At 37.7% G+C, this 10,080-nt stretch overlaps 1 protein-coding gene across 1 annotated transcript in view; it reads right to left on the bottom strand.

Annotated features, from left to right (window-relative positions):
- Positions 1-3,351: 3,351 nt before the first annotated feature.
- LOC141430020 (transcription factor Sox-8-like) overlaps positions 3,352-10,080 on the bottom strand; it is a 33,082-nt gene continuing 26,353 nt past the window's right edge. The window contains exon 3 of the mRNA XM_074090559.1: positions 3,352-5,358. Coding sequence (XP_073946660.1) covers positions 4,974-5,358 — 385 coding nt within the window. The 3' untranslated portion in view covers positions 3,352-4,973. The remainder of the gene's footprint in view (positions 5,359-10,080) is intronic.

Below are 10,080 nucleotides of genomic sequence, written 5' to 3'. Positions count from 1 at the left end.
CAGAGTTCAAATTTTACAATGTCACTCACAGGTGGTAGGACCTTGTGTAAGGTCCGCCCGGATTGCTACCACCATCTTGCTCGCTAATACTGCCGTGAAGCAGCAGTGCTTGCACTGTTGTGTTTCGGCATGGAGAGTAAGACAGCCGGTGAAATTACTGGCACGTGAGGTATCCCATCTTAGGCCTCTAGGTTGGCAACGCGTCTGCAATACCCCTGGTGTTGCAGATGTTTATGGGCGGTGATGAACTCTTACCATCAGGAGACCCACTTGCTCGTTTGCCATCCAGTCGAATAAAAAAAAAACAGTACCTAATAGTAACTCTATTAAAGCTTCGACATTTGAGCAAAAAATGGGTGCAGATTAAAGCGTAAAATTGAGCATGTTTCCCGACCGCCCCTGTAATTAATACCATTTAATAAGTACCTCATGTTAGAACAACCAGTCGGTCGGTTCGTCCGTCGGCGCGCCTTGTAACGCGAGCCTGGCCCTACTACTTATATATACTACGAAGTGCAAAATTCGAACTTCGTATCTTGCCGTCACGCTGACGTTTATATTATTTAGTACGAGAGTGAGAGGGACGGTACGATACGAACTTCGATTATCATATTTCGTAGTAGCCCCCCTGCGCACGCGCCGCGCGCCTCATTTACACTCAATCTTCATTCTGCATCCCTCGATGCACCATTAGCAATTCATAACGGGTGTATTTGACGCCTGTTTTTGTTTCAAATCTGAGAAATTTATTATCCTGTCGTCGGGTAAATTGTGGTTTGAATACATTTTGGAATTAAGGAAGACGAATTTACTTTTATTAGATACCTATATTACCTACATAATACTTCTACTAAGTTTCTTTATTAAGTAAGTATACCTATTAGTGAACTAACCAAAAACACAAGTCACTTTTTACCTTACTCTTCTGCTATCTACTACAGGTGCACGAAAATTATATATATATATTTTCAATGAAAATTAACTCGTAGATAGTTCGACATTTGTGAATATTTTGTGTAGTAGGTAGGTATTTTTGATCAACTATCACAAACTGCGACAAATATGCATTTATGTGGAAATTCTGCATGAAAACACATATAATGTGTCGCATAGATGTAGCTGTCGTTACACGCGTGACAAACAGGCTATACAGAGACTAACTAGTACAGCTCGCGGCACGCAAGTGTAGCAAACACTGTGAATACGCAGAAATACAAAATAGGGTATTGACCAGTACCCCTAGTGTAAGTTTTCGGTTACAAAATACGTCTCGATCGCGTTTGCGTAAAATCTCAATTTGTATGGAAACACGAACATCGCAAACGTTCCGCTAGAGGTGCTGTTCGTGTTTCCATACAAAATGAGATTATTACGCGAACGCGATCGAGACGTATTTTGTAACCGAAAACTTACACTAAGGGCACTGGGTATGGACCACCTGAGGGATTGAGTGATGCGCGTGGCGGGCGGGGCTGGCAGCATAAGAGCCACGTAAGAGCTGACTAGCGTGCGCTGCGCGATGTCACTTGCGTAGAAATTAACGGTCAACGCTACATTACGTACTGTGGACCACAATTAATTAATCAATTACCTATTCGTTTAAAAGGTAGCAGCTTGGTAGCGATTCAAAAAAAGTTTTTTTTCTGTGATTTCCAAATACCAATATTTAAAACCTTATGTTTTCCTTAAGATGGTGTAGGTACAAATGTTTAGGTATATCTATAAATTCATAAAGTTGGCTTTCTTAAGGTGGTTTTCCACCGGAAATGCGAGACGAGACGAGGCGTGAGGAGAATTGAAATTTGTATGGCGGCGCCCGCGGCGGCCCGCGGCAGCTCGCGGCGGGCGCGCGAGAATGCATACAAATTTAAATTCTCGTTTCGCCTCGCCGGTGGAAAATCACCATTAATCACCAGTGGGCTTCAAGCAGATAAGTAAATCAGCCGCATTGCATATCTCCGGAGACATTGCACAATTGGCGATACCCCTGCCCTCATTAGTAGGTCGCGAAAAATGATAAGATAGGGGTGAGAACAAGGGGGCACTGTGCGGGCGGAAGCGGCGGGTCGCGCACCGCCGCGGGATAATGCTACCAAGAATTTCAATGATATAAGGGCCTTATCATACTTGCGATTTGCGGGCGAGTTCGCTGCGAGTGCGTAACGATTTCGCCGTGAGTGCGTAACGATTTTGCCGCGAGCGACGAGCTGGGACGCAATAGTTATTTTCCCGCGAGTACGCAGCGAATTCGTTGCGCGCTTGCAACAAAATTATTACACGCTCGCGGCGAACTCGCCCGCAAATCGCTAGTGTGATAAGGCCCCAAGCTAACTTTACACGCACGAATTTGCTCGGCGGATCTTTAATATAACCACTTAAAAATGTTACCAGGGCCTTACGTCAGAATAAGAGTCTGTGGTACATAAATTTGAAGGGTTGGACAAGTCCATATTTTTGCATTCGACTGTGTAACGAAATGAGATGTGTGAAGGTTTGTACCTATCTTTGTATCTGCTACAGCGGAGCGTGCAAAAATATCTGACACGTCCTAACCGGCCCAAGAAAATGAGACGTATCAGATTATGCACGCTTTGTTGTCAGATATTGATGCTGGTGACTGTAGATGCACAACTTTCTTTGCGTCCTCTACGATAAAGAAAATTAAAAATCGAAACGAATTTTCAAAAATTTTATTTTACAACTTTAATAGAAAATAGTTAATAGATATAGATACCTATTTGTATTTGTATATTGTCTCTATCTCTAAGCTAAGCTGCAGACATACAGACGGACGGGCGGTCGGACAGATATGGCGCAGCTCAGCTTTGCATTTCTCTGAAGCATACATAACGCGCCTAATCTATTTACATTTTACTTTAATTGTTATATACTTACATTTGTTAGTTTGAATTACTAGAATATTTAGTTACAGAAGGTAATAAATATACATACAACATACGTAACGTAGGTAGGTGAGTGCTCTTACACATAGCAATTAGCTTTACTCAGATCATTCTTTATATTACTCACAAAAATGCAATTTCTCTAAATTACTTACCTTTACCTAGGTACTTATATTACTATTATTACGTAGGTTTCCATTACCTATACTGTATTTTCGTACGCTAGCTTACTATTACTTAAAAAATAATTATTAAGTTAAAAAAAATGTGGTTATGTTGTGCACTATTTAAAGTGACTTTTTGCAAAAACTATTTATTTACTTTTTAATAGAACTGATGATGTATAAGAAGAGTTTTTGCATGATTAGGAAAAAAATTATGTAGAGTTGTAATTCTATAAATAGTTAATCATGGGCCACAAAGAATTACTTAAATAAGAAAACAAAAGTGAAAAAGTAATTGATTGTTTATTTAAAATTTAACAATAATTGTAACTTAAAATTAGTATACATGCTAACTATATTTACAATTCTCTTAGGAAAATTTTACTATCAATAGAAAACATAGTAGGATACATATTTCAGCATGTGCCTAAAAGGGGAATCAAATTTTAAAACAGTATGTAGGTAGTCTTAGTTTTTCTTCTACTTACCTAGATACGAGAATATTTAGGGTACTTATTTAATTGCGGTTATTTTTGGTAATACCATATTTGCGCTTGTCACGGAATATTACTCTCAAATATTTTTATGAAATCAGGTAAAGCATATACATACGGGAACGGAACTGAAACCGAAAAGTTATAACCTTTTCATATTTACCAATGCTGCCAACGTTCGTCAGCTGTTTCTTATAAATAAACAACTTTAATCACAATTATAACTTACTTAACTTGTACGAATAATAAGACTTACCTTACCCAAATTAACTTAGACTAGGAACTTATTAGGGAGTTTAACTTTGGAATCAAAGGAATATCTGAATCTACTAAACAAATAACAAAAAGATAGACATTAAGTACAATCAGTTGCAATCACATCGTATCAACATGGACTAAAAATTAAAAGAGACTTGTGAAAAGTTCTTAAAATACTTATTCATCACTGTAGATATAATTGCCTCTGACTGTATTAGATAGTAATAACATGCGTAAGAAGGGTACCTAATTAAAATTTATGTTTATTTAAGCTAGTTTAAAAGAGATCTTGATGCTGAAATCGATCGATTTGTTTGTTCAAATAAATGTTAATCTTTGATAAGTAAACGCACGTGCGCAAGCGATTCCACGGATCGAGCCCATGTGGCGGCTACAACTGTGTCAAGTGACCTATTTCGACAAACCAGTAAAAAATGGCTCATCTTCCTCTTTTTAATAAAACAACTTTACAAATTTAATTTAAATAAAGAAACCAACTTCAAATTAGGGTTATTAACGAGTTTCAGTTTAAATTACCTATTGGATATTAAAGCAAGAAACCAACCATACTTACAAGCATTCAATCGAACCATTTGATTCCTGACCCACCGTAGAACGCTCTCACAGTAAATGTCATGTCCAGCAATGCAATGTAATAGGATCAAATAAACCGAATATGGGCAATCAGGGAAAAAAACTCGAGTAGTTTTGAAAATTGGTACAGTTTTAGTATTGGTCGCGAAATTTTATGTAGAAACTTTTGTCTGATGTAATCATAATTCTATTCGAACAAATATTCGAGATATGAGCTAAAACCTGAAAAAAGGTACCTTCAACCCCCCCTACACCCTCAGCACAGCCCCCACCCTTGAGGACTTTTAGTATGTTCATCTGGATACCGCAAGGTATAACTGTACCAATTTTCAAAACTACATGTATTTTTTCCCATGATTTTGTTAATTTTCTCACCCTAATGTAACTATAGCTTTTTAAACAAAAGGTTCCACAGTGGGTCACGATTCAGTTGGTTCAATAGTACATACGGTTATCAAAATGTATTCCGAATTCGACAAAACTTTTACCTGGCAATTGTCAATTACGGATGAAAGGCAAACACCTTTTAAAGTCGGTCACTTAAAACGTTTACATAAATCTTAAGAATGTCCCGTGTAGTGTGGCCACTCGCAAGGAGAGTAGAGATTCGAGGGCTGATAGAGCCCAGGGGGGTGCGAGTGGCTGTGGGGGGCGAAGCGGGGTTGCAGCTCGTGGTAATCCGGCACTGGCGCAGGCTTGAGGTACTGGTCCAGCTCAGCTCCGTCGGGGGGTCCGTCAACTAATAGCGTTCCGTCGACTTCTATTCTAGAAAAGTCTATCTGGGAGCGCTCCAGCGATGGTTCCCTCTTGAGGCGCGCGGTCGTCGCCGGCGGCGGCTTTCGGCGCCTCGGCTGGTACTTGTAATCTGGATACTCTCGCTTGTGCTGAGTTCGGAGTTTGTCCGCTTCTTTAATGAACGGCAGTTTTTCCTCTTCACTAAGGCTTCTGCAACAAACCAGAGATCTGTTAGAAACATGTTAAATAAAATAAATATCATGGGGCACTTGACACAAATTTACCTACTCCCAAACTAAGCAAAACTTTGTACTATGAATACTAGGAAATGGTTGAACAAACTTATATAGATAAATATGTACACACTTAAATACATATTACACATCCAAGACTCGACAAAAAAGCATTCTATTCATACAACTATCTGGCCCGGCCGGGAATCGAGAATCGAGGGCCCCGAAACCTCAGCTTCATAGTCCGGTTCTATAACCACTTGGCTATCCGGTCGTCAAGAATTGATTATTAATTTTATTTGACGGATAAATGTGATGCCGTCTCCGTCTATTCGATTCGAACGGGTCCATATGGGCTCGCATACTTATTGAAAGTCCGAATGTAATGTTTGTCAGAATGATCGTTTGTCATAACTCTTTTTTCTCTGAATCCAATAATTGTTTAGAATTGATACAAAATAAACCTAACCTAACTCCTAACTTTCCTAACTATCTATTGGATGACCATTTAAAAATTTCGGAAAAATGCAGTTTCAGTGGGGAAAAATTATGACAAACGATGACTCGCACAAAAATTACGGTATGACTAGCGAATAGTATGTGAACTTTGGCGCTGTACTAAAAATTGTAATTACTCGTAGGTAGTCCGTTAGGTAAACTGATTAAGTATCAGAAAATGTAGAACACGTAAAATTTTAGTATTTTGTCAATAAACATAAAATGATGAAGATATAGCCAGTCAAAGATCCGCGTGACGGCACGGCATGCGACGCTTTTAAGTACGGCGTGACGCCACTGGCCTTGACGCGCTTCATTTTTATTTTTTATTTCATTAACAAAATAAAAAATGCGTGTCTAACTTTTACTAATAACCTAACTAACGGACTAAATATATATTTTTTTTACCCAAGAAACTACCTAATTATGATTATATTGATCATATACCTAAGTCATCTACATGTTTTATCACCAATAAGCAATACTCAATAGCCTTAATGACAAACAAAACACGAGAGACGCACGACACCGATGGCACCGACTCCGATTTTTTTAGTTTGATAGAAAAAGGCTAAATTGAACTGTTCCACAACTATGGTTTGTTGTTTGGAATATTCTGTACCTATTTTAGAACTAATAAGAACTAAGGAGTAAAATTTCAGAATAATAACCACGTCATCAGGGAAGCCTATCATTTTTGACTCTTCACTAGGGCAAGTTTGCGGTGAACGGCCGCATATTAATAAATCCGCGAACATATAACATGATTTATAGTATTGCTAGACAATGGTCAAGAATGCCGCAGCAGCATGTGTAGGTACAAGAGGCGGCGCAGGCGGCGATGGTATCAGCGTCGTGACTATTTCCAGATGCGCCGGTCACCGCTAATGTGCCGTGCGGCAGCGCCCGCGCAGCGCATTCGCCGGCCGGCCTGTGCAACTGTTCATACTCGTACTCTACTGTATCATTAACTATTATGACGGAAATTTGATTTGCGTTGTACCTATTTGGTTTTGGCTCCTTGCATCTAGTATATTTCACCAGTAGTTATCCCCACACTGCACACATAAACCTGTAAAATTTCGTGTAGGTAAATTGGTAATAAAACCAATCCGCACTGGACCCGCGTGGGAACTATGGCCCAAGCCCTCTTGTTCTGAGAGGAGGCCTGTGCCCAGCAGTGGGACGTATGTAGGCTGGGATGATGAAATTGGTAATAAAATATACGGCCGTTTTATGACGCAGTGTTTAAGGCCGTAAGTAAGTATATTTCACCAAATTTTTACCCGTGGATTACAAATGAATACAAATGATTTGACCATTTTGGTTTTTATTTTTTAAGATAAGTATGAATGGTGTCTACAGGTCTCTAGATAAAAAAACACTTTCTTTGCTATTTGTGTTACATGAGAAGTGGATCTTTTTCCACATTTAAAAACTTTGTTTGGTTAGAAACTACTGGATCAACTTATTTATTATGATTAAATATAAAGTAAATTATACTAACCACACTGGAATATAATAATGCTCCAACGCCAATAACCTAAATTCCCTAAAATAAAAATAAAATGGTTGTAAATATACGAGCAAATAATTAAAACGTAGATCGTACTCGTCAAACTGAACTTTTAAAGCGACTTTTTAAAATAATGGAGTCTTTAGATTTTCCCTTTTTTAGGGTTCCGTACCCAAAGGGTGCATACGGGACCCTATTACTGAGAATCCGCTGTCTGTCTGTCTCTGTGTCTGTCCGTCCGTCTGTCATAGGGCTCTATCTCTTTAGCCGTAAAAGTTAGACACTTGAAATTTTCACAGATTATGTATTACATTACTGTGGCCGCTATAACAACACATACTAAAAATAGAATAAAGTTACAAATTAAAGAGAGCGTCCTACAAGAAACATGTTTTGTTCAGCGTTTGTGGTTGCTAGGCATTATTAGCCGTTGCTACGGCGACCGAGTTTGCGATTTTAATGATGTTTTATTAAAGCTTCGATAATATAATATATTTTAATGATGTTTTATAAAAGCTTCGATACTATAATATATTTTAATGATGTTTTATAAAAGCTTCGATATTATAATATAGTGACTGTCTGATTGTGTGGTTTATTCGTTTTTGTGCAAAATTAATGAAGCAATTTATGAACCACAAACCTCAATGAAGCCAACTTTGATAAAGCGCTCGCCAAATCCGCACCGTACTAATCACTATGTTTACCTATTGTTTTTTTACACAAAAAATGCATACTAAGTATTTAACACTATTTACAAGGTTTATAATACAGTTTAAAATTTATTCACACTAGTCGAGCTTCTTATTATTTAATTTAATTACACAACATACGAAGTCCGCCGAATTTCCCGCGAATGACAGCAATTTTTTTTTTGATCCGCGCTCGGCTCTTTTAGAGCAATGGATTCAGAAACAAACAGCCAGAACCAAAGAGGATGAGAATTCAAATTGTTTTTTATTTGAAATACTTGCACAAGTGCTTACGGCGATATTTTTAGAAGCTTTTCTTTAGCTTGCCCTGTTTGTTTATTTATTTATATATTGTTTGTTTGGGTCAAATCTTGAAAGCTACATTTGACCCACTTCCAGTGGTCCGATCGACTTGAAATTTGGCATACTTATGTAAATTTGGTGACAATACAATAATCTGGTAGTGACATCTTGGTGGTCCTGCCAAGATCGTCTCTGCAGGAGGGAACTCCTCAATAGTTAATAGTACCGACTTGAAATTTAGTACAGATACGTAGTTTAGACGACAATGCAAGTACAGTCAACAAAAAGTACATTCGGCAAAAAAAGCTTGTATTAAAAATGTAATTTTTAACAAAAACTTATTGCAAGCATTATAATTATTTGCAGTGTAGGTAATGTAACTATGTTTGCTCGGGTGGAATCTTTCAACTCAAATTTGAAGTGGATATCTTCAACCGATTGAGCTGAAATTTTACACGCATGTATAAATCCGATGACAATACAATATTATTATAACATGGAGTTGATCTGATGATAAAGCTAGCGGGTGATCATAGGAACTCTGTGATAAACGACACGACCGCATCGAGTTTGGCCTCGTTTGATTCGTCTTGACGAGTACTTTGGTAACGAGGGGCATAAAGTACAGTCAGCAAAAAAAAGTTATAAGTATTAGAAGAATTTTAAGAAAAACTTTTACTGGACTGTTTACGGAACCCTTCATGTACGAGTCCGACTTGCACTTGACCAATTTTTTATACAAATTAAATACTGTTATCAATGTACGCCATCCTAGAACCCAACTGACATCGCCTGTCACGCTACAAACATAAAACATTTTTTTTTTACATTGCTTCTTCAAATAAAAAATAAAGTGTAATAAGAATAAAAATAAACTAATTTTTACTAAAAGTCGCTGAACTAATTTTGTTCAATTTGACGAGTACGATCTATGTTTTAATTATTCGCTCGTATTACAGGCCACATTCCGTACCTATGTTTAATAAAGTCTTGAGTCAGAGCCTAACTGGTAGAGCTACAATTGTAGAGCTACTAGTTCACCAATTACCTATTACAAACCTGAAGTGCGGAGTAGACCAAACAGAAGACAACGACAATAAGTCAAGCATCAGCTAACTAAAATTAAACTTATCGTTTATCTCAACAATCACTCGAGAAATAGAAAATATTTAGGAGATGTGCGGTGACCGTGTTACAGCGTCTGGGCGACAGTCTGGACTTATAATTAGTTCCCATACGGATAATTTATGGCAGAGTGGATTTGAAAAATAGACTTGGTTTCATTAATTTGTGCTTGGTCATTAAAATATCATATGCGAGATAAAAACCGCCTAACTACCTAAGTAATGTGTAATAAGATTGGTTTTTGGAGTCTTTTTGTATGTTTTATTTCAACTCCAAATTTGTGACTTTTACCCTTTTTGTTACTTTTTCCCATCGCTGGTCTCTTTTTCTGGATTTTTCTGTGCATCCATGTTTCAATTTGTATTTTAGATAATGTGTAATAATTAGGGGCTGTTTCACCACCCATTGATTAATTTTAACTGACGGATAAATATGATGCCTTCTTTGTTTGTTTTGTTCGAACAAACGGAGACGGCATCACATTTATCCGTCAGTTAAAATTAATCAACGGGTGGTGAAACAGCCGCTTAGTATAACAAATTTTGAGGTTTGCTATTACTATAAC

Source organism: Choristoneura fumiferana, chromosome 8 (genome assembly GCF_025370935.1).
Source record: "Choristoneura fumiferana chromosome 8, NRCan_CFum_1, whole genome shotgun sequence".
NCBI lineage: Eukaryota > Metazoa > Arthropoda > Insecta > Lepidoptera > Tortricidae > Choristoneura > Choristoneura fumiferana.
This window is presented reverse-complemented; position numbering and strand designations above follow the sequence as displayed.